Source organism: Orcinus orca, chromosome 7 (assembly GCF_937001465.1).
Source record: "Orcinus orca chromosome 7, mOrcOrc1.1, whole genome shotgun sequence".
Lineage (NCBI taxonomy): Eukaryota > Metazoa > Chordata > Mammalia > Artiodactyla > Delphinidae > Orcinus > Orcinus orca.
In genome coordinates, this window is record NC_064565.1 from 86369648 (window position 1) to 86395509 (window position 25862).

Genomic DNA, 25862 nt, shown 5'->3' on the forward strand with positions numbered 1-25862 from the left:
CTTGACAAGGCCTAAGTTCAGCTATGGTGGCAGGTCCTATGAGCATTCATGATGTTGCTGTGTAAAGGGCCTGGGTTTTGGGAGGATGGCAGCAGGTGTGAATGAAGGGTTTCAAAGTAGAACAACTGGAAAAAAGGGATGGGGTAGGGACAGAAACCTGTTTTCTCCCATCATTTTTGACACCTTGCAGAGGGTCCCCTCTGCTAAGATTTGTATTTGTTCAAGCCTACCGGGCGGTCACCGAAAAGGAGTTAACCCCTGTGACCTCAGTTTCTGTCATCCAGAAAGCAGCTTAGTCATTGGGCTTTTCCTCTGCCCCCACCAAGGTCAGTCATTTGCCACTTCATCATTAATTCCCTAGCAGTGATTTCCCCCTTACCACACTTCACATTCTGATAAGTTCTGATAAAGCACATGGGTTTTTTGGGAAATAATTTGTCTCTGGTCTCATTTCCTTTAAAATGTAGGTTATCTTCTTTGTCAGTCTTGAATTTGGGGTCAGTCTCTTTGTCTACTGAGAGGATCGCTTTCTGTAGACTTAACAATATGAATTTAATCTGCTAGTTTAGAGAGACCATCAAGAAAGGAAGAGCCTATACCTAGAGTTTTAGGCAAAAGTTACTTTGATAGAAGGATTTAAAAAAATTCCCTTTTAACCACAGAACTCCTCCATTGGAAAGGATTCTGAAAGAAATGAAGAAAACCATCAGAAATGCAATCGGTAGCTTCATGGCCTTCTGTTGACTGGACTAGACTTTTCTTACCGCTGTTCCTTGGAATGACACTGTACAGGATGTCTGCTGAGGTTATCCATCAGGTGGAAGAAGCACTTGATGAAGATGAGAAGGAGCTGCTGCTTTTTCTGTGCCGAGACGTTGCTGCAGATGTGGTTCCACTTAATGTCAGGGACCTTCTGGATGTTTTAAGAGAGAGAGGAAAGCTGTCTTTTGTGAGCTTGGCTGAGCTGCTCTACAGAGTAAGGCGGTTTGACTTGCTCAAGAGGGTCTTGAAGATGGACAGACCGACAGCGGAGGCCCTCCTGCGCAGGCACCCACATCTTATTTCGGACTATAGGTAATTCATCAGGCCCTCCTGAGGCTGGACTGGTGGGAGGGAGGGAGGAGGTCTAGACTTCAGAATCACAGAAATGAGGACAGTAAGAAAAGCAGCCTCATTACTTTCTCTACCCACTGATCCTCTTGCCACATCGATGTTACTTCATTCCTCTGAACTCTGAATTCTTAGGACATGTCTGCTTAAAGTAACTGGGTAGAAGATCAGAATGAAAGTGGAAGGGTTGGATGGTGTGTGTTTGCCTGATGGGTAGAATGAGAGAGAGAGGAGTGACTAAGAGCTAGTACTCTTGCAGGCCTCTCTGAGTGTGAGATCTGCTGTGTTCTTTGCTAGCCTGTGATGTCAGAGCCTGGTAATTTCCGGTTACTGAGAAAGGAAATAACAAGCCTGACAGCAATCTTCCTGACCTTTGTAGAGCTCTGTGATCCTTCCTGAACCCCCTCCGGTCTTTCCCCTGCTGAGGAAACTAGTGGGGTGGGCTTGCTTTCTGTGAGGTCCCTGCTCCCGGAGGCTCTGGGGAGCCCAGATTGAACGTTTCTTCAATTAACCATCTCTAGACCCCCTTCAGTTCAGGAGAGGAACGGCCACTGGAGTCCCCTCTAGTTCAGACAGGCTTTGAGTTGTTCCTCCTGTTCACATAATATTCTCTTGGAGGTTCAGAGGAGCACAGAAACCAGGCGAAAGGCTGCATTTCTGGGGAAAGAAAGATAATTTGTAACCTTAAATCAGTGATTCCTTTTTCTCCAGACCACCAGCCTTTGGTTATATTGATAATATATATTTGGAGGGGATGTACATGATTAAAAACTATATTAAAGAGAGTTGCAAGCAGTGTGGCCTTTGGAACGTATATGAGATTTGAGGTCTAAAGTCCTGTTTGAAGCCTCAGAACTGTCAGTTACAAGCCACGTAGGCTGAGCCAGCCACTGACATCAGTTTTTCTACTTCGTTTTTCTACTTGTGAAGCTAAAAATAATAATATCTGATTTCACAAGTGTGTTTGTGAGGATCGATTGTGATCATTTAGTATGTGAAGTACTTTTTAAAAATTATTATTATTTTAAATTATGTGAAGTACTTTTTAAAACTGGGCAGCACTCTACAAATATAAGGGTTTAGTATTGTTGTTGCTGTTATTCTTGATCATCTTCCACCTCTCCAACCATCATGATGTCATAATCTTCTTAAAACTTTTCGGCAGGCACTGACTGGGTTTTTGTGAAGAAGTCAGGGGACTCTCTCCATCTCTTGTTTCCTTGCTGTGGCGAATGGAGGTGGTTCCTTTGGGGCTCTGAGTAGAGAGGCCCGGGAGTGCTAGATTCATTGATTCTTCTGTTGAGTGGGCTTTATTGTGGGTTGACTTATGCCAGGCGTTTGGTAAGCCCTAAAGCAAAAGGAATGAAGACTCTTCCATCCTCAAGAATATTAGAGTCTAATTGGGAAAACAGGCTTCTAGTAACGACGGCAATGTCAAGGTAATGATGACAATCGTGAGGTGTCCCTGGGAGCCCTGATAAAGCATGATGGTAACTCCAACTGGAACAGAGGTGGCTAAGTCAGAAGGGGCTTTCTGGACAGAGATATTTACAGTCACAATCCCCGGGATCTAGATGCCTTTTAACCTTCGAGTTCGGGCGCGGGCCAATAGCCCAGGTGTTACTTGGCTTCACAATCTTGTGACTCAAAGTATTGTCCCTGGCTTAACAGCATCCGTATCACTGGGGGTTTGTTAAACAGAGAAGACAAGATCACTTTGAATTCTATTTACATCTTGCGTCTTAGTCATTTAGGTTCTTCATTTATTTCATTATTACTTCTGGGGGAGCTAGGGGATTCTTTGGGGAAGTTTTTACTCTCTTTTCCTTTCATAGCAGTTGTAAAAAGAGGTACCATCTCCTATTGAAAACTGGGGAAAGGATAAATTTGGTTTTTGACTTCCCTTAAGATCTCCTCCTGGGGTGATCTAAGCTTTCTGTTTTCTTGGGGGCGCATTCAAATGGGGGCAAGAATTAATCTTTTAACCAATTATTGGCATAGAGGAGGCCTAGGCTCTTGGTGTTCTCAGTAGGACTGATCTCTGAATTTACTAAAGAAACTTATCTGGTTTACAGGGTGCTGTTGATGGAAATTGGTGAGGGTTTGGATAAATCGGATGTGTCCTCATTAATATTCCTCATGAGAGATTATATGGGCCGAGGCAAGATAGCCAAGGATAAGGTGAGTTTTCTTTCTTTTTCTTCATTCATGTTCCCAAGAGCCTATCGGAAGTTGGAGGGGTGCTCTCTATGGTGTGACGAGAGGGAAACAGGTACTTAAGCAGGGAGGACCAAGTCGGGAGTGAAGGTGGGAAGGGAGAAGAGTATGGGTTTTATTTTTCATAGTAACATTGATAGGAAGAAAATTGGTTCATATATTGAGAGGCAATAGAGTGATATCGGCTGGTGTGGCCCTGGGTGTTTCTTTCATCTTTGTATTTTATCCTTTATTTGTGTAAAATTCATAGGCCTGGCTTATACATCAGCTTCTCTCCTTGGTTTGACAGATCATCTGGGAGGGTTAGGGAGTCCCTTCTGCTCATGCTGAGTAGAAACAGGAGGAAATGCCGGTCCACTCCCATCTTGCTCTCTGACTGTCATCTATTTCTCCTCAGCGAGCTCAGGGTCAGTGTGGAGTCATTAGGCTGCAGGGTAGCTGGGCAGGGGTAAGTCCTTGAGACCGATGTATCCAGGGAATGGCAAAAGTACAGATTTGGGGTTGAAATGAGGTAGGGGTGAAGATCTTAGGGATGCTGTGATTGCTGGAAAAGTATATAAATTCCAGCTGGCCTTATATGGTACCTCTGACCTATGGACAGGCCAGGGAAAGCTTGGGTCTCTAGTATGTGACAGTATGTCCACCAAGGACCTGCTTCTGAGGACTCTGGTAAATCATTGCTTAAGAATTTCCTCAGGTTCCTTAATGATTGTTGTTTCATTTCTGAAATTTGGAAATATAGGGTGACTGTATGCCCCCACCATCAAATGCAAAATCGGAAGGAAAATGAAAAAATACAACTCCTTTTATGGTGTCCCCTAATCAACTTATTTCCCAATCATTTATGTAGATTTAATTAGCATTATTAATTTAAAAATAAAGATAGCACATTAGTAACCAAATGTTAAACAGAAAGGACATAACACCAAAAGCAGTGCCTATTTCTGAAATACAGTTCTTTCACAATCCCTATGGTCCAGGGTGAATGAGTAGCAAAATACCCTAACCGTGTAATTTCACCACCTCATGTCTGCTGTGTCAGAATGAGTTGGAATTTCCAGCATTGATTAAAATATTTTAGGGACTTCAAAACTGTATCATTAGAATTTTTCTAGTAAAAACGTTTCCCCAGCTACCTTCTCACTTCCTTTTTTCAGTAAAGCCCTCAGAGTTTTTCAGTATAACACCAGCCTGGCTTTTGGGAAGAGACTGAACTTGGGAGGATTTTATTTTCAGGCCTGCTCTCTCAATCCTTCACGACACAAATGGCCCATGTATCTATCCCCAACCTAGGTACAGGTTGGCCCCCCAAAGACTTACCTCTTTTCTGAGTAAATTCCAGGAGTGTAATTTGCTCATGGCTTTGGAGGGACTATAAAACAGAGAGGTCTGGTTTAGGATCACTGAAGGTCACTGAAAGGGCTCCTCTGGTCACATTTTCTTGCTCTAATAAATTACACAACCTGAGGTTTGCATATGAGGCCTAATAGTCAGCCCTACTGACATTTGTTTCTTGTTGGTGGTTCTCTTAGAGTTTCTTGGATCTTGTGATTGAATTGGAGAAGCTAAACCTGGTTGCTCCAGATCACTTGGATTTATTAGAAAAATGCCTAAGGAACATCCACAGAATAGACCTGAAGACAAAAATCCAGAAATACAAGCAGTCTGGTAAGCAGCATTTTGGCCTCTCTGTGGCCTAAGGAAGTATCTGTGCACAGTGGGTTTCATTGGTAGAGACCCATGTGTTGGACGAGTGGATGGAACAGAACCCGAAGGTCCACAGCTCCCACCAGCCTGTGGCTAGAGATCAGAACCGTTTATATCCTCCATACCCCCCCATCTGCTAACTTCATCACCCAGCACCCCTGACCACACAGTCTTGGCCCTCTGCAAAATGCCGCCAAGCAGTTCTTAACATTTTGGTCTTCAGGAAAGAGTCTGCACCCGCACTTTCTGTACTGGCTGGTGGCGCTGTGGGCACTCAGGGCTTTTGAGTCTATGCTGAGCCCTGCTGCCTTGCTCCAGAGTTTGGCCTGACTTGGGGTGATATCCTATCGCTGGGGTCCTATAACTGCCCTGCATATGTCTCCAGTTGCACAAAACCTCCTCATGCAAAAGGGCATCTTTTCTGCTGAGAACCTCTCCTCCCATAAAGGGGACCAGCTCACCCTGGCCTTCTCTCTCATGGCACCCCTACCCGTTGTCTATTAGACTCACACTCAGCGTGGGCTCTGCTAGCAGTCTGCTACCACCACAGGGCATGACTGATACTCAGTGATCTACACACAGCCGTGCCCCAACCCCCCCAATGGCTGATTCAAGATCAAGAACAGGAGTAGAATTTTTAGTCTGTTCTTAATGACGTTGATAGAAGAGTCATCTGATCTGATATTTTGAATTCAGTAAGGGGGCTGGAAAGGTTAGGGTATTTTGAAAGATCATGATTGACCATGAACTGAGCCACTGTTGAAGATTCATTTGATGATAATTTGTAAATCTTAACTCAGAGCCTGTCTTCTGCTTGCAGCTCAAGGAGTGGAAACAAATTATGTAAATGCTCTCCAGGCATCTCTGCCAAACTTGAGTGTTAAGGATCCTTCATATAACCTAAGGGTGAGTCTGGAGCAAATGTGTGGAATCCCAGCATGAAACAATTTAAGAACTTTGATAAAAATGTACATATTCTCCCAGCATGTACTTTGTTTAATATCTGAAAAAAATTGTGACAGAAATGTGCATTTGTTTTAAAATATGTATAAATTCTTATAATTTCAAAGCTAACGTGTGTTCATTGAAATAATTTGGAAAATACAGAGAAATATATATAAAGGGAAGAAAATAAATCACCTCCATGTTAACAGTTATTCCCTTCTAGTCTTTTTGTTTTCCTGTGTGTGTATCTACATATACAAACATTTTTTTCATTGTTCACTTGTCCCTTTGAAAATCTAACTTCTTAAGTAAAAATAGGTAGGACATGCCCATGGACAAAGAATTCAAAATGTGCTAAAAGAATTTTTAAAGTATATTTCCTCTTACCCCAGTTCCTTTCCCCAGAGGCAGCTATTGTTAACCATTTTCTTCTATCCAAAGATAGTCTATACACATATCATATTTAATTTGTATTTTTTTCTTCTGTACAAATGCTAATACACTATGTCCACTTCCTGATCTGAGAATTCTTAGAAATTGTTTCGTATGAATCATACGGGACTGCCTTTATTTAATCATTGTTTTTAATGATGGAACATAGTTTCACTTTCTAGATGTATCAATATGTTTAGCCTTTTCTTGTATATGTGGACTTTTAGATCATCCCCAATCTTTTGTTATGAAACAATACTTCAAAATAAATAACCTTGTATTTACCTCTCTGTGCATTTGCTTTTCATTGAGCTTATTTTAATGATTTCAACAAACGTGTTTTTGTTATTGGGTGATGTTACTGAGTGATCGATTTGTGACCATAAATAATATGTAGTCACTTCTGGTTGTTGTATTAGTCAATGGTGCAAGGTTATCATCAGAATTGTGCTTTGGTTAATCTTTTATCTTGAGAAGTTAACCTTAGTGTAATCTCATCCTCATCCTAATTCCATATAAGGATATGTGGAATTTGTAGTCAGGACTTAGACCACAGTTTATAATCTGTGATTAAATCATCAGCACTTTCATAAAAGTGTGTGATGAACATATTGACTATACCTGTAATAAAAATAGTTTTGTGGAGAATATAATCTGTAAGAGATACCACTAAGCAATAGAATTTCAGAGCTCAGATGGATGGTAAGCATTATACTGTCCAACACCCTCATTAAATAAATAAGGACATTCAGGCCTAAGGAACATTAAGTGACTGCCCACTGCTACCTACCGCCAGATCTGGGCCAGTCCATACTCCTTTCTCTACACCATGGTGTATTTAATAAACTACATGGTATCAAGTCATAGCTTAGATATATCTGTCATGTTTTTCAAGAATTAAATATGCTTTTTTTTGTCCTTCTGAATCTCTATGATACCAAATCATGAGAGAAAACTGATTTAGGATTCAGATCCAGATTTTCTGGGCTTTCTCTGCTATTGTCTATCTAACATAAATTATGCTGTCATTCTTAGTTGAAAGCCTGCCATATTTTTGTTATTGTCTTTCTATTTTGTTAATGCAAGTAATTGTATTCACTGTCCATGTAGCCTATTAGGAACCCACATGCTCTGTGTGTAAATTTTTCTTTAAATTTGCTATATTAATCTGTGACCCTGATCATTCATTCATTTAGTTAGCAGGCACTGTGGCATATGGATTCGGTGAATTCCTCACAAGATTTGGGAACTGAATACCTGGATGTTAACTCATACAAGGCTGCAAAAGTGCTTTAAAAATTACAGTGGCATTAAATAACAAATGATACCAACATACTATAGAATAAAGAAGTAGTGGGAATTCCTTGGCGGTCCAGTGGTTAGGACTCCGTGCTTCCACTGCAGAGGGCACGGATTTGATCCCTGGTTGGGGAACTAAGATCCCTCAAGCCGCGCTGTGCAGCCAAAAAAAAGAAAGTTGTGACTCTGTAATATAATGCTTTTTCTATTTATCTGCAATAAATCTAGCTTTGATTTCATGTTATATCTCTTTAATAGTATGTAAAAGTGAACGCACACCTATGTGGGGTTCCAAATTCTATCTAATATCATTATCCTCTGGCTAAGTCATTGGTTATTAGTGATAAAAGCAACTTATATGTTTTTCTTTCATTTAGATGCACAGACTTAGCTACAGACACAGCTTAATAAATAGTGTACTTCTCTCTTTTGGCTAGGATAGCTTCAGAGGAGAACTGTCACTTGAAAGCTGAGCGTATCAGATGGTTGACAGTGTATGCTATGTGTACCTTACACAGGACCTGTCATCTGAGAAGAGAAAGGGTCTGTTCAATCTTTCATTCTCTGATTCATCCCATTCTGGCCCTCAGAAAGGGTAGCTAATTTTCAAGAACCACTCCCACATGTGGCTTTTGTGTAGCTAGGCATTATAGAAAAATAATAACTGGACATTTATTAAGCACTTCCGTGTGCTTAAAAGGCACTGTGCTGAGTGCTTTGTGTACATTTCATCTTCAAAAAAATTATCAGGTAAGTACTATTATTATCCTCATTTTGAAGATAAAGAAACAGACATTTTAAAGAACTTGCTCAAAGTTACATAGCTAGTAAGTGGCAGAATCCCACTCCCACTCTTAACCATACTGTACCTTGCCTCTGTGTTAAAGACCAGGTTGAATGTCACCTGCATGTTCCAACAGCTTGTTCTAACTTGGAGCTATTGTAGCAACTCTCCTATACCATGTTCTAAATGCTAGTTGAGCATATTTACACATTCATTGTATTTTCACTTTGAATTGCTACTTTGGCCATAGAATATGGATTTATGGAGTTAATGGCTCTTGCTAGCCTTCTTTAGATAATTTAACAGTGAATGTGATATTTTTATTTTTTCCTGGGTAAGAATCCTATCGAGATATTTAAAGAGGTGTAATATAATGTCTCTGAAAAATGACAGGGAGTGTAACCTTGTTTTTTATATTTGAAGTTCCAGAATGGGAGGAGTAAAGAACACAGACTCATGACGGGACAACGTGACATTCAGAGTAAGACCAGCTTTTCTTTATAGTCATTCTTTATAATTGATTGATAATTCAAGTACAGAATGTTGCATTTTTAGAGTTGCCTTTCTTTTATCTACATATTTTAAGTTCTCAAAATAAAATGTATTCATTGGCATTTTTAGTTATCCATCAAATTAGCCTATTTGAATTTAAACACCTCTTACTTCATCAGCTTCATCATCTTGACTATATTTTTTAAGAGATATAACATTTATACCTGAAATAGAACTATAACCAGGCCATGTTAAACATTAATCTAGCCATGGTAATGAGCCATGTTAAACCAAATATCTAGCAGCAGGAAGAAGAAAGGTTACTAAGATCTTGTTTTATAGCCCATTTAATAAATCTAGATACTGTACAGATGACATTCCCCACCCCTACAAAGAAAGGAAGAAAAAAAAAACACCTAGTCATTTCAACCATAAGATTTAAGGGATTTAAGATCTCTCTCATCGCTCTTAAAACATCAGTACTTGATCCCATCATTTTCAAGAAGTGTATTTTTTGCTTGTCTTGAGTCCTCCTTGAAGTGAGGGCTGAGGGTCAGTCTCTTACTGTAGTACTTAAGAACTCCCGGAGGTGGGGCTGCAGAGACAGGTAAGGAGGACTCAGTCTTCCCTGAGGAGCTTGGAATTTGTGTGCAGGGGCGATCCTGAAGGTAGAGAGCAGGGCAGTGGCCTGATGGAAACCTCCTCTGTATGGCAACACCTCATGACTCAGCCGACATGCTGTCTGTGTGCACCTGCAAGCATTCTGCCCAGCTCAGCCAGATGGAGCAGCTCATGCCCAGCCTTTCCTATGGAAAGGTCAGCTCTCCAGCAAAAGCTGTTGAGGAGCAAATTAATTTCTGAGGTGACAGTATGTTTCTTAAAACACTGGTGAGGTGGTGAGAATTAGCTGTTTAAAATGGGAGACCTGGTAGATTTGGATAGGAATTTAAAATAATCAGTGTTTTTTCCATTGGGTTCCCTGATGACAGGTTTACCCTTGATGGTAATTAAACAGGTGAGGTAAGTGAGGCTCCCAACAGCCCTGCAGGTCCTTAGGAGAGCTAGTTGCCTGCTTTGGCCCGGATGTGGTTCATTTGCTAGTAAAAGAGAAAAGCATCCTGATAACTTGACCTTAATCTAATAGAAGTTTAAAATAATCAAACCAAGTATTCATATTATTTTGGACTTCCAAATAGATTTCAATTGGATGATGATGATAATAACTACAGTTTATTAAGCACTTTTAGTAAGGGCTAAGTGCCCTGAACTGAGATGGACATATTACATATATTATTTTGTGTGTTTTTTAAATTCTGTTAAGCCATGATTGCTAAAATACAAAAAGATAAAGTGAAATTTCCTCTTAATTCTGAGTATCAGACATAGCCACTATTAATATTTGATCTGTGTACCTCTAGTAAGTATATGTAGGCGTACGCACACAAACACATGTAAAATTTTTAAGTACGTTGGCTCCATATTATACACATTATTCAGTAATCTGTTTTTCACTTAATACATCCTGCATATCTTTTCTTATCAAATACATAAAGATTTCTCATATCCTTTTTAACATTGCATAGTATTCCACTGTATGTATCATAGTTTATTTAACCAATTTCATGTTGGTAGACTTCTAGTTTCTTTCTAGCTTAGGGCCATTACAAACAGTCCTTCAGTACATCTCCTTGACATTTTTGCACACGTGCTGTATTATTTCCTTAGGATAAACTTCTAGAAGCAGAATGTTGGTTTAAAGGGTATTGCTAATTGTCCTTTAAAAAGACTGTTTCAGGGCTTCCCTGGTGGCACAGTGGTTGAGAGTCCGCCTGCTGATGCAGGGGACATGGGTTCGTGCCCCGGTCCGGGAAGATCCCACATGCTGTGGAGCAGCTAGACCCATGAGCCATGGCCGCGGAGCCTGCGCGTGCGGAGCCTGTGCTCTGCAATGGGAGAGGCCACAGCAGTGAGAGTCCTGCGTACCGCAAAAAGAAAGAAAAAAAAAAAAAGACTGTTTTCAACTTATACAGCATTACCATTTGAAAGTATTCATTTCCCCCAAACCTTACCAAATATTGGCATTTTCTTTTCCTGTCTTTAGACGTTATTTCTCATTTTTGCAGCAGTCATAAATTAGATGCTCATCTCAGAGATTAAAAAACAAAACAAGGCAAAACAAAACCCAACACACCCTGAGACTTCAGAAACTTGCCCAAGATCACAGGACTTGTTAGTGATGGTGCTAGGGTTTCAGCCAGCCCTTTATGGCTTCAAAACTGGTGGTTTCTCCACCTCCCTGGGACTAGTAAAGTCATTTTTTATCTACAGAGTTTGCTCTAGGTTCATATATATTTGCTAAGCCCACTGTCCCCTATCTTACCATTGACATTTTATTTTGTGATCTCCCAATATCACTGAACTAAGAAAACATGGCCATCTGTTCTATAAGTGGCAAACCCACAAAAGCTTTCCCTTCTCTGTGTCTCTAAGGTTGTTCCCTTGAGGCACTGTGCACAATTTCAGCACATGCAGTAAAGCTATTGATATTGTTGGGTGGTTAGTTTATTAAATTCTCCCTATCAGGTTAAAACCTCACGGGTCACTGGGTCCTTACCTGGAGAAGGGCAAGGGAGAGCCTTCTTTTACTTCTATTTAAGCAGTTTTTCTACATAACCCCTGTTTAGCATGGGGACTTGTGTTTTCTTATCAGTTAGGTTTTTCAGTGTGAGGTTAGAAGCTTGGGGCTGAGTATAGATGGGGAAAGAAAAGACAGTAGGGGGAAGAAAATAGGGAAAGAAAAATGGTGTGACATAAAGAAACGCAGCCCGCAGGAACTAGGATTAGGGCTAGTTCTCCTTCAGCTTTGTAAATGATTTCTCTCTCATCCCCCAGGAGAACCAGTGAAGACATCCATTCAGGAATCAGAAGCATTTTTACCTCAGGTACAGAATTAAATGATCTGATTTGGTATTGTATTGTAAGCACAGTATCTGTGGAGAACACTGATGGCTCTAAAAATATCTGTCCATTAAGAATTCTTTGTAACAATAGGATGCTGAGGGTGTGCTATTCTGAGAACTCTTCTGTTCTAAAGGGGAACCTTGGATGTAGCAAAGAGAAAGATGTTGAAGTGGATTGCATTAGTGAACTTTGCAGGAAAATTCCAAAGTGGCATTTCTCTTCTCAGCTGAGTGATTGCTGAATATATAAGTAAGCAGTGACACTGAACCTTGACTTGTTCTGACTTTTTCTATGCTGATACCTCTTCTCCGTAATAGAAAGGCCTCCTTTTGTATTGGTTTGGAAAGATATCACTTGTACAATCTCAGGTTACTGTGGAAACATATGACCCATCTTTTCTCTGTGTTTTAAATTATCTTTATCCCACAAAGCTAAGACATGCGTAAAGAGACTGCAATTTTTATTAAAATTAAATAGAAACTGAAATAACGTGTTGATATTGAAGGGAAATGTCAGCTGTGATGACTTCAGCCTGTGTCTATTGAGTGAGTCACCTGCCAAAAGGAAATTTAAGGAAATCCAAAAGAAAAGATCATATGGGTGGAACCTTGAGGAAAAGAACAATGTTTAGGGTCTTTAACAATCCCTGCTTTCCTTTCCAGCACATACTGGAAGAGAGATACAAGATGCAGAGCGAGCCCCTGGGAATCTGCCTGATAATTGATTGCATTGGCAATGACACAGGTAGGTGTGAATGCTCCAGATGAACTGGTGCTCCCACAGTGAGATCACAGTGAGATCACGGCACACACAAGCTGTATCCATCGAGCGAGCCACACTAGCTGCTCTAACAAACCGATGCCAGCATGTGGTTTCACACATGAAGGGTAGTTTCTCACTCATGTTGCAGTCTGGTGCGGGTGGTACTGTAGAGCTTTGTTCCATGTGCTCGTGAGTAGCGTCATCATCTGAGGGCTTTGAGTTTTCCTCAGGATCCTCTCTATCTGGCTGGTGGAGGAAGGAAGCGAGTGGAAGATCTCACAAGAGACTTTAGGGACAGGCCTGAAAGTGATAGGCATCATTTCCACCCTCATTCCTTTGGTTAGAACTCATGTGCCCCATCCAACCACAGTAGACAAGTTGTGTGTCAGGAAGAAAATGAAAGGAGGTTGGGGGAACACATAGCGTTGTCTCTGGCACAAAGGCAAACTTTGTGAAAGTTGGTGAGCTTCAGTCTTGTCTTTCCAGGCTGGATGCTGTGGTGGGGAGGAGTCCTGGGATCCAAAGGGAGGTTTAAAATGGAAAGTTTTCTGGGCTTCAGTATTATCAGATACCCCATCATTTCACCTAGATAGACTCTGAAAGCGCTTCTGGGGAACATTAAAAATAGGCTAACTTTGTGTTCACTTAGAGGCAATGTGTTCCTCAGTTCTGTCACCCTGGACTTTGGTTATTGGCCTGAGTGTGTACTACCTGTGTGTCAACTTTGGATCTGAATCGATTCTTTTGCTCGGTTTTTGGATGTCTGATTCGAACTGAATTAGTCACTGATGATGCATCACAAAGAAGGAGAAGAGCCTAGATAAGTACAATAACGTTCAGTTTAATTATTTATCTTTCTTTTCAAAAAAATTAATTTATTTTAAATAAATAAATTTATTTATTTTTGGCTGCGTTGGATTTTCGTTGCTGCACGCGGGCTTTCTCTAATTGCAGCGAGCGGGGGCTACTCTTGGTTGCGGTGCGTGGGCTTCTCATGGCGGTGGCTTCTCTTATTGAGGAGCACGGGCTCTAGGAGCACAGCCTTCAGTAGTTGTGGCTCGCGGGCTCTAGAGTGCAGGCTCAGTAGCTGTGGATCACGGGCCCAATTGCTCTGCGGCATGTGGAATTCATCCGGACCAGGGCTTGAACCCGTGCCCCCCCGGCCCTGGCAGGCGGATTCTCAACCGCTGTGCCACCAGGGAAATCCTTATCTCTTTCTTGAAAGGATTGCTCGTTCTATTTCCACAGTTGTCCAGCTTCTCAATATTCTCTTAGAATGAGTCAGAACTGTCTTCTAGGCTCACTTAGAATGTTACCGTGGGGGGGCTTCCCTGGTGGCACAGTGGCTGAGAGTCCGCCTGCCAATGCAGGGAACACGGGTTCGTGCGCCGGTCCGCCAAGATCCCACATGCCGCGGAGCGGCTGGGCCCGTGAGCCATGGCTGCTGAGCCTGCGCGTCCGGAGCCTGTGCTCCGCAACAGAAGAGGCCGCAACAGTGAGAGGCCCGCGTAACGCAGAAAAAAAAAGAATGTTACCATGGTGAGTTTTATGGGAGGAGAATCCAACAGAAGATCAAATTAGCAAATATTAGGCTGAATTTCCCAGGATTTCAGGTATGATCTCACTTTCTCATGTCCTATATTTGGTTGGATGTGAGAAATGCCATCTCCTGAGCTATAGATGTGTCCTTTATTTATTTATTTAATTTTATTTTTCTTAAATTGAGGTGTAGTTGATGTACAAGATGTGTTCTTTCTGTTTTAGCCATTAGTATTCACATAAGAATGAGAAAATATTTTCTCAGTGAGTAACTTCCTGCTTTAAAAGAGATTGTGTAATTGTCCTCCTCTTTTGGTTGTAATCAGCTCTGCTTCATGCGTTAGCAGGAAGTTCCCCACTGGACTTGGTGCAGGATGTGTAGCTGTTGTATGAGGAGAATCACAAAGATAAAGCCATGACTTGTGAATTTGTGGCTATAATCCACTGTCTGCTTCCCTTGCTGAGTTAGGGGCCTCTTTTAGGCAGGGACTGAGTGTATATTTGTATTTTTCTGTATTATAGGATTGAGATCAGAGTTGAGCCCTGGAATATGACTGTGTGGGTATGAATCATGGCTTTGTCATGGCCTAGCTTGTTACCTGTGGCAGTTTTTCTAGCCTCTCTGTAGCTCAGTTTTTCATCTATAAAATGCGTTAAGAACAGGACCCACCTCATAGGGAGGTTGGGAGGAATGAATGAGTCCTACCTGTAAAGAACTTTGGGCAGTGCCGGACACACACACTGTAAGCACGTACTAAATGCCAGTTAATGTTATTTGTCCATTTTGTTTGTTTAATTTTAGTTGCAAACCACTGAGCTAGAACTTGCCATGGCTTTGTGCTTGGTACATGGAGCCTGACCCAGACAAGTGAGGGACCAGAGAACTGGAGTCCTGAGGCCTGCTCTGGGCTCATGGGGGAGTGGGGCAGGTCCCCATAGCCTGGGGCTAACTGGAATAGAAGGGATAACCCCAAGAGGGGGTAACTTTTGGGGACATACGCAGGTGGATAGCTGGGGAGACTACTACTAGTCATGGTATGAGCGGGCATGACAGAGAAAGAGAATATGAACAAATGCCAGGGGGAGGGAGGGCAGAGAGTGGCAAGGCCTGATGCGAGAGAAAAATGGAAAGGAGAGTAGAATCAGAATCTCTAGGAGCTGGAGCAGGGGCATCTTTGATGAGGTAAGAACAGGTATTGGCCTGAGGTGCATTTGTACATCTGCTTCCTTGACTCAAGCTCTCCCTGCCTCTGGGAACAATACAAATAACTGGGCTTGAGGCCACATCTAGATGATTGTCTAGATGATTCGTCTAGACAATTCGTCTAGACACCAGGTCGTCTAGATGATCCTGTGGGGTTTCCTTTGTCTCTTCCCTAGTTAACTTTCTCACTTGGTTAACGCTGAACATTTGGGAGGAGTGCAGGAGTCTGGCAATAAACATTATTACTAGAAATGAGGGCTCTCACTTCTTGTAATAAATCTCTTATACATATCACTGTATTATCTTATTGGTTCTTTTCTCTGGAGAACCCTGACTAATACAAGTTTTTGTGTGGACATATATTTTCAATTCTCCTGAGTGGGATTGCTGGTAAATACCACCCCCTTCACCACCTTTTTTTAAAACTGTCTCAAATTCTCTTCCTCTTCACAGCTTCTTGCCCAGGTTCACTTCACGAGCCCACTAATTGTTCTCTCTTCCTAAGGATCTAACTCTCTCAAACCCATTAAAAAAAAAAAAAAAAAGAAAGAAACTAACAGTAATATGGTAAGACTAACTTGAGGGTGGTAGTGATCAGGGTGTAAATTTTTTTTTTTGCTGTGTTGGGTCTTCGTGGCTGCGCGCGGGCTTTCTCTAGTTGTGGTGAGTGCGGGCTACTCTTTGTTGTGGCATGTGGGCTTCTCATTGTGGTGGCTTCTCTTGTTGTGGAGCACGGACTCTAGGGCACGCCGTCTTCAGTAGTTGTGGTGCTCGGGTTCAGTAGTTGTACCTCTCGGGCTCTAGAGCGCAGGCTCAGTAGTTGTGGCACACGGGTTTAGTTGCTCCACAGCATGTGGGATCTTCCCGGACCAGGGATCAAACCCATGTCCCTTGCATTGACAGGCAGATTCTTAACCATTGTGCCACCAGGGAAGTCCCAGGGTGTAAAATTTATTAAAAATATACTATGTGTCAGGTGCTTTGCTAATTCCTTTACAGGGATTCTCACTTAATTTTCATAAATATTACTGCAAGATAGGTACTATTATCCCCATTTTCAAGGTGAGCAAGTAGAGCACAATAAACTCCCTTTCTAACTTCTCTAGTTAAGTAATAGAGCTGGGATTTGAAAGCTTGACTGCAAAGCCTCTGCTTTCAGCTACTTTGCTGTAAGTTCCATGCAGGTGGGGAGCTTTTCCTATGTGTCTCCAGAACCTGGAACCATGCCTGGTACGTGGGAGCTCAGTAAATATTTGTTGGGTGAATGAATGAAGGAGTAAGCTCTACTGGTCTTGGTGTGTTTCTAAAACCATTCCTTTGTACCTGTAGAATTTGGAAGACTCTCTTATACCTATCTTTTCCTGTCCTCAAAAAAAAAAATCAGACTTTTATCCAGAATATGTAATTTCCCCAAACCTTTATAGATTTATACTTCTTTTACCCCATAAATGTTTATTGCACCCCTGCTATTGCCGAACACCATGCTTGGGACTTCCCTGGTTGCCCAGTGGTAAAGAATCCGCCTTCCAATGCAGGGGTTGTGGGTTTGATCCCTGGTTGGGGAACTAAGAAAAACAAATACTGTATGCTAACACATATATATGGAATCTAAAAAAAAAATACATGGTTCTGAAGAACCTAGGGGCAGGACAGGAATAAAGACGCAGACGTAGAGAATGGACTTGAGGACGTAGGGAGGGGGAAGGGTAAGCTGGGACTAAGTGAGAGAATAGCATTGACATATATACACTACCAAATGTAAAACAGATAGCTAGTGGGAAGCAGCCGCATAGCACAGGGAGATCAGCTTGGTGCTCTGAGACCACCTAGAGGGGTAGGATAGGGAGGGTAGGAGGGAGACACAAGAGGGAGGGGATATAGGGATATATGTATACGTTTAGCTGATTCACTTTGTTATACAGCAGAAACTAACACACCACTGTAAGGCAATTATACTCCAATAAAGATGTTAAAAAAATCATTTAAATATAAAAAGCAGTGAATGGTATAGTTGATACACCAAATCATGTTACTGCAGTAAAAGATAAGTTTGGTAGAGTACTGAAGCAAAAAGAAATAAGTTCATATTAAAGTTTGGACACATTAATTATTCAAATTAAAAACAAAAACACCCCACCATGCTTGGCCCTTGTGAAGCAGGTATGGAGGCCATGAAGTAGAGTCTGGCCTCAGAGCCACATTGTGAACAAAGATAAGGTTATAAGGTTATTGTCTGGTGGCTCATTCTTGAGAAGAATCCTTGGAGAAATCAGTAACCTCTTCTTGGAGCAGACATGGAGACTTAAGGTTTTGAGGCTAATTAGTTCAGTGACTTTGTGCTTGGTGTCCTCAGTGTTGCATCACCTGTGTCAGAGACCTAGCAAAGCTAGACCTGTGCGAGGCCCTGCTTTGAGGTGCCCTGACATAGCACTGGACTTTTGCTCTTGTTTGGAGCCGAGAAGCGAAAGCCTCACATCACAGACACTTGGACTCTGGACCTTGACCTAGGGCTCTGGCTGGTTTTTAGGCTGCTGAATGAAAGCTGGTGTTTGCAGATTTTAAGAGGACGTGTTTATTCCTCTCTTCTCCCTGCTCATTCTGAAAAGCTCGAAGATTTTTCTATACTTTTAACCAGGCTAAGGCTTAGATGCTTCTAGCAGATGCTGCGTGTTTCCCTGGGAAATCTTGCATAAGTAACCTTCCTCTTCTAACAGAGCAGCAGTAGTCCTGAAAGCCCGGAGTTGATCGTAGAGAGCTTTGCACTGGTGTTGATGGGAGCTTGGCTGCTCGTTGGGATTACCCAGCCTCCTCTCCTCATTTTCCCTTAGTGGAATGGGCAACAACCCAAATCAGTAGCATTTTCTTGCGCTGATAGATGTAAACATATCTCAGCAAGGGGGATCGGAGCAGCCACTGTGGCCTCTGCTCCTGAGCTTTGAAGACACGTGGTAAGTGACGCATGAGATGGTAGATGGAGGCTTTGTTCCCATGGAGCGGCTACTGCTGCCTGCCAGCTTGAGTGCCAAGGAAGTGGGGTCTCCCCTCTTAACTCCTGTGGGATTAGCAGACTATTAACAATAGCTTCCCTGTGGGCAAAAGACCAGGAAGTCTGTGGTGGTCTGCTTTTTTTTTCTGGGCATTCTTATCCTCTGAGATTAAGCAGCCATTCAGTTGGAAACCTAGCATCACTCATGAAATTTCCCTTTAAATCAGTGCTACATAGCAAACCCTTTTTTCACAGACAGCATAAAGCTAGGGTATAAAGAATCACAGGTCCACGATCCCTTATTGGAGACCCTTGCATTTCAAAATTTTAAAGTTTTAAGAGTTTAGAAAGATGCCATGGCCCACATACCGTAATTTATAGAACATTCCAGTGGGGTCTAGGGCAGTACCCCATAATCAAATATGTGACTATTTCTACAGCAAAAGGAATGGATATTTACACTAAGTGGAATAAAGGCTATAAATAGCTTCTCATCAGTTCAGGAAAGGTTTTGCCACAAAATGAGTCAGGGAAAAGAACCTAAGTTTTTCAGAGCTTTTGGGGCCTTGGAATTGTGGATAGGAGTGGTGGGTATGTGGAAAAGCAGAGGACTTTTAGGCCACCTGAGGGACCACAGAAGCCTCTCTTGACATGTTTATTATTGATATTGTTTTCTCCTAAGAAAAGCTAGTCCAGAAGGAATTACTAGTGATCATTTGTGCTTAAAAAAAAAAAAAGACATTTATAAAGTAGTTTATAATTTTGAGTGTATATGGATTGTCCAGTAACACCCCTGATTGTTGGTGTCCCTGAACAAGTGGAAAGTCAGATTTATACAAGCCCCACTCCCCACAACCCCGCTTCCTCCCTCACTCTTTGTTCTGTCTATATTCACCATCATCCTTCCACTTGGGGGCCTTTCCTTTGCCCTGTTTTTTTGGAGCCGCAGCTGAATTGCACCTTTCCCATAATCTTCTCTCCAGGTGTCTTAGACCACACTGATCTTCCCTACTCTGATTTCCTATTTTACCTAAAATCCTATGTTCTATGTGACATGTCAGTCATTGTTTTGTGCTTCTCTAGCAAGATTATGGGCTCCTTGAAGAACAGGAACTACATTGTCTACTTCATCTGTATCCCCTCATCACAGTGTTTCTGTAACACAGGAAGAGGAACTTTGTAAAACATGAGTTTTGGGGTCAAGTGAGTTTAAGAAATAATTTGTTGGGCTTCCCTGGTGGCGCAGTGGTTGAGAGTCCGCCTGCCGATGCAGGGGACACGGGTTCGTGCCCCGGTCCGGGAGGATCCCACATGCCGCAGAGCGGCTGGGCCCGTGAGTCATGGCCGCTGAGCCTGTGCGTCTGGAGCCTGTGCTCCACAACGGGAGAGGCCACAACAGTGAGAAGCCTGCGTACCGCAAAAAAAAAAAAAAAAAAAAAGAATTTGTTCCTCTTTAGGAGATTTGCAGTGCATGTTGGCCTTAAAGTTTCCGATCAGTGTTCCTGTAACGAAACCTGGTTAAGTCTTGTCAACCTTGCATTTCTCATTCACATTTGACCTCAAAACTCCCCTTTCCACTAAGAATATCCTGCCCACTTGTGTTCCATTCATGCGCCTTATAGTAACTTGAGCTGGGCTTATTAAAGGTACTCAATAAGTGATCATAAATAGACTGATGAAGCATCCCCTCTTTTTTATTTATTCTATACATTTATTTAATGAATCCTTTTTTTTAGATAGTGTCAAGATAAATGTGAGCTCATTTTCGGTCAAAACACATTCTAAATGAATGAGATCATAACATTTTATTTAGTTCTTTGGATTTCATCTCAGTAGTCCCCAAACGGGTGGGTAATGCTGATCCTAGCCCTTCACTAACAGCCCTGTACTAATTTCAAGGCCAGAAGAAATCCCTCATCATTTCAGGAAGTTAATAAAGGAACAGCTGAATTTTAGAGAGAGAGGGCTGGGTCAGGAGTGGGGTTTCCAGGGTGGGTAGAAGGAGAAGTGGGACTAATGCAGTTGGTTGAAGCTTTATTTTCCAAACTCAACACCCATGTTTTTCTTCCCCTATTTGCAAGTAAGGACAAGGAAGTTACTGTTGATACATGGGACATAGAATCTGGCTGCTCTGAGTCCGTTTTAGTTTAGACTGTAGAGACTTCCCTCTGGTTTCTAAGGAGGTATATTCCATGCAAGAGACGCATCGCAGGCAGGCTCCATGATTTGTGGTGCAGTGGCTGCCTCTATATTCTTTGAAACTAATATATTTGAATAAGCACTCACAGTTTGCAAAGCATCTTGACAGAAATCTCAATGGGTCCTCTCTGCCACCTTCTGGGGGACACGGTATAGGCATTGGTATTGATCCATTTTATATATGAATAAACTACAGATGTACTTTGTTCAAAGTCACACTGTCATAACCCCCTTGATCCTATAAATTAGACTGGGCTATATCTGTGTTCTTGCTGGCCCGAGAAAGAACAACAGCTAGCATCAGTCCTCACCAACTGATAGAGGAAAGATGTGCTGTTATTGGGAAGTGCCAGCTGTGATGACTTCAGGCTGTGTCCATTGAGTGACTGTTGCCACAGGGATATTTAAGGGATGTTCCGTCTTGGTCTGAGGCCCATCCAGATTTGGTGCTCTGATTGGCCTTGGGGACCTGTATGGCTTTTGGGTTCCCCTCCAGCTTTTAGCCCTTTTCCTTCTGTTCTATTAGGTAAGGACTTCCTGCCCTAGACCTCAGATTCCCATCTCCTTCTTAGCTCTTCTACTAATATGTTAGTTTTTTTTCAGGACCAGTTCGTTTTTTTTTCAGGACCAGGCAAAGTTCAGACCAGTAAGTGGGTGGAAGAGCCAGGACTGAAACTCAGATCTTGTGATTCCAAGACTGTTCCTCTTTCACCCGTATCACGCAGCTGCCTGCTGACTGCCTTGTGGCAGCCCAGCTGCTGCTCCAGCCAGAACCTGTGGGGAGGCCAGATAAAGAAAAGAGATTAAGGCACAGGACAGCATGTGTTCTGTCCAGACCTCTGCATATCAGGATGGAAAGGGAGACTGTGGCTTTCTTTCAAGGACTTTGATAAGGGACTAAATCTATCAGTGAAAAGAGGCTTTTGAGGGGAGCAAGCCCAGTCTGAGATAACAAGTAAACAAAAGAGCTTTGCGTCTGGTGTTTCTCTGTTTGCTTCTGCCCCCTAGAGGAGAGAATGCTCCATGACTGGAGAGTGTGACTCCTGAAAGGGAGAGTTTGGACTAAAGCAGTGGGGATGGCATTGGGGTCCTAATCCAGGTTCTCTCACATGGTACAGCGCTTTGTTTCATCCCGAGCACAGAACTGGGTACTGAAGCCTTGCCTACACCCTCAGAAGCCATGCCTAGTGGGCGGTGCTGCTACGCTTTTTCTACCACTCTGAGATCCTATGTGGACAAGTGAGGTATTTAATAGGTTTTCAGCAACTGTCATTTCCTGATAATACTTACTTATCACAGGGTTTTAAGGAGGTTGGCACCTTCTTTATATCTCTTCATTATGACGTGACATATATATATATCTATATATATCTCCAAATTCATTTTTTCACCCTTACCTACGGGCCAGGCAGAAGGAGAAAAGTAAGTAGCCTAACTACATTCTTAGGGAATGGTTATTATCATTCCCTTTTGTTGACTTACCTGGTGAAATATTTATCTGAAAATGTGTACAAATCACTCCAAAATTTAGTAGCTTAAAACAACAGTATTAATTTATTTATATCTCTCACAGTTTCTGTGGGTCTGGAATTTAGGAATGGCTTAGCCAGGTTGTTCTGGCCCTGAGTCTCTTGGGAGATTGTGGTCAGATGTCAGCTGGGGTCATCTGAAGGCTTGATTGGCTTTGGAGGGGCTTCTCAGGTACTCAGTCACGTGGCTGGTTGGTGCGAGGCCTAAGTTCTTCTCCATGGAGGCCTCTCCACGTGGCATTGGGGACCTGTATTGAGTGTTCTCAAGACATGGCAACTGGCTTCCCCCAGAGTGAGTTGTTCCACAGTGACCTGGCTTTGGAAGTCACGTTGTATCTCTTCTGCCACATTCCATTCATTAGAAACGAGTTACCAAGTTGGTCCACATTCAAGGGGAGGGGAATTACACTCTATCTTTTTAAGGGAGGAGTGTCAAAGAATCATGGACTTATTTAAAACCGCCATATCTGGCAGGATGTGGGTCTCCTGAGTGGAATGTTCTACAAGACTCTATGTGATTGTGTCCAGATACTGCTCATAGGCTGGGTGAATTAAATTAAGAGCACACAAGCCAGCTCTTATTTGTCCAGTGGCTGCTTAGATTCCAGATTTTTGTTAACCCAAGGCTGTGTTTCTTTTCCAACTTTTAATCTTTTTCCTGTTTCCTGCTGAGAAGCCAGAAGAGAAATTGTGATTGCTTACTTTTACTTTTATAGTTTACTAGTGGTTGGTAAAGTTGGCAAGACAAGACAGTTGAAACTATTGGTTGAAGCTGTGAGTCTCTGAATTATTTGTCTGTCCATACTTCATATTGTTCCCATTTAGTGTCGAGAATTGAGAATTTGTAGTAAACTGTTATATGTACCTTCAGTTATTTATCTCCCCTTGACCCCTTTGTGTGATGCCTAAACTGGTATGAGATAGGACCCCTCTGTTCCTTGGTGGAAGTTATAGGTACTCTGATTACTACCATGTTGTTTGGTTTGGGGTGAATGCAGTCGTAGACTTCTGGAAGGTCATACCCCAGGGGAGGAACAGAAGTGGGTACATAGTCATGAGACAGGGAAGCAAATCCAGAGAAGTGGCTAATAGTTTGGACGACAGCCTGAATTAGGAGATTCTTGTTTAGCCTCTGGGCTTAGGACAGAATGGTTTTTCTGCTCTGAAAATGGACTAAGAACTGGAGGCATCCCTCAGACAAGGAGTAGAAACTTAACAGGTAGCTCAATAGGATGTGGACCTTTTGAATGAGGAAGAGAAAGATGTCTCTCTTTGCTATTAGAAAGATGAAACAATTCGGTACCTACTTCTCCAATAAAGGCAAACTGAGCAGATGGGAACAAAGTAGATGGGTAGGATTTCTAGGGTTCCAAGGCCATAGAGACTTCTAGAAGATGAACAAAAAGATTTTTAAAAAGAGAACAGGGAATATTTTTATTGAGCACCAGGAGCTTTATTTGTATTATCTCATTTAATCTTCATAGCATCCTCATGGGGTGGGTATCTTCACTTCCACTTAAAGCTAGGGAGACCCACTTCCTTAAAGCAATGCAGCCTGTAGGTGTGGTGAGGTCAGTGTTAGAAGGCAGGCTTGTCTGCTTTTTCCACTGCTTTACACTGCTTCTCGAGGCAAAGTCAACCCAGGATTTCTGGAAACTAGGAGAAGAATCTCTGGGGGCCCTGTAGGGCAGGGGTCCCCAACCCTCCAACCACTGACTGGTACCGGTCCGGGGCCACACAGCAGGGTGTGAGTGACGGGTGAGCAAGCGAAGCTTCCTCTGTATTTACAGCCACTCCCCATCGCTCGCATTATTGCCTGAGCTCCGCCTCCTGTCAGATCAGTGGCGGCATTAGATTTTCATAGGAGCACGAACTCTGCTGTGAACTGCGCATGTGAGGGATCTAGGTTGTGCGCTCCTTATGGGAATCTAATGCCTGATGATCTGAGGCGGAGCTGAGGCAGTGATGCTAGCGCTGGGGAGCAGCTGCAAATACTGATTATCATTAGCAGAGGGGTTTGACTGCACAGTGACCATAATAAATCAATTGCTCGCATACTCATATCAAAACCCTATCAGTGAGGGGCAAGTGACAGTTAAGCTGCATCTGGTGGCAGGCTTTAAGTCAGAATCCAACACTTACTTTAGTCCATGCGTGGCCCACCCATTATTTTATTTACCGTTTCCGTCCACACCTCTTTCCCCGTACTGCGCACTTGTCTCAGTCAGTTTTGGTAAGCCCTCGAGCTAACCCTAGCCAAAATAGGTAAAAAACAAACAGTGCTGGAGAGCTTCTTTGAAAAGAGGAAGGGCTTCCCTGGTGGCGCAGTGGTTGAGAATCTGCCTGCCAATGCAGGGGACACGGGTTCGAGCCCTGGTCCGGGAAGATCCCACATGCCGCGGAGAAGCTGGGCCCATGAGCCACAACTACTAAGCCTGCGCGTCTGGAGCCTGTGCTCTGCAACAAGAGAGGCTGCGGCAATGAGAGGCCCGCGCACCGCGATGAAGAGTGGCCCCCGCTTGCCGCAACTAGAGAAAGCCCTCGCACAGAAACGAAGACCCAACGCAGCCAAAAATAAATAAATTAAAAAAAAAAAGAGGGAAAGACCCAATGATGAGACAGCAGAAGACTCTAAGACTGCCAACAAAAAGAAAGCTTCATTTTAAAGGAAATACCAAGAGTCCTACTTAAATTATGGGTTCATTGCAACAGGTGATTCACATTCTCCAAACCTGCTTTGTATAATTTGTGGCGACTGGCTATCCAACGGAGCCATGAAACCTTCAAAACTGCTTCGCTACATGGAGACCAAGCACCCTGCGTTAAAAGACAAGCCTTTGGGGACTTCCCTGGTGGTGCAGTGGTTAAGAACACACCTGCCAATGCAGGGGACACGGGTTCGAGCCCTGGCCTGGGAAGATCCCACATGCCGCGGAGCAACTAAGCCCACAACTTCTGAGCCTGCGCTCTAGAGCCCGCGAGCCACAACTACTGAGCCCGCGTGCCTAGAGCCCCTGCTCTGCAACAAGAGAAGCCCGCGCACCGAAATGAAGAGTAGCCACCTCTCACTGCAACTAGAGAAAGCCCGTTCGCAGCAACGAAGACCCAACGCAGCCAAAAATAAATAAAGAAATAAATTTATATATAAAAAAAACCCACAAGCCTTTGGAGTTTTTCAAAAGAAAAAAACGTGAACACGAAGAACAGAGACAATCATTGAAGGCTACCACTTCATCAAATGTGTCTGCATTGAGAGCATCATTCTTAGTGGCTAACTACATTGCTAAAGCTAAGAAGTCCTTTACTATTGGTGAAGAGTTGATCCTGCCTACTGCTAAGGACATGTGTCATGAACTTTCAGGAGTGGCTGCAGTTCAAAAGGTGGCACATGTTCCTCTTTCGGCTAGCACCGTAACTAGACAAATTGATGAAATAGCAGAAGATATTGAGGCACAGTTGTTAGAGAGGATTAATGAGTCACCGTGGTACTCAATCCAGGTTGACGAGTCTACCGATGTTGACAACAAGGCAACAATGCTTGTTTTTGTGCAATATATTTTTCAGGAGGATGTGCATGAGGATATATTATGAGCACTTTGGTTGCCAACCAACACCACAGCTGCAGAACTATTCAAGTCTTTGAATGATTACATATCAGGAAAACTGAATTGGTCATTTTGTGTTGGTATATGCACA

The 25862-nt window shown here is 42.7% G+C and overlaps 1 protein-coding gene across 13 annotated transcripts in view; it reads left to right on the forward strand.

Annotated features, from left to right (window-relative positions):
* The window catches only part of CFLAR (CASP8 and FADD like apoptosis regulator), a 63146-nt gene that overhangs the window by 14621 nt on the left and 22663 nt on the right, over window positions 1–25862 (forward strand). For all 13 annotated transcript variants that reach the window (XM_033430120.2, XM_033430113.2, XM_033430107.2 and 10 more), the window contains 7 exons: window positions 663–1074; window positions 3186–3291; window positions 4860–4995; window positions 5855–5940; window positions 8918–8975; window positions 11879–11928; window positions 12610–12691. In XM_033430120.2, coding sequence (XP_033286011.1) covers window positions 713–1074; window positions 3186–3291; window positions 4860–4995; window positions 5855–5940; window positions 8918–8975; window positions 11879–11928; window positions 12610–12691 — 880 coding nt within the window. In that variant the 5' untranslated portion in view covers window positions 663–712. The remainder of the gene's footprint in view (window positions 1–662; window positions 1075–3185; window positions 3292–4859; window positions 4996–5854; window positions 5941–8917; window positions 8976–11878; window positions 11929–12609; window positions 12692–25862) is intronic.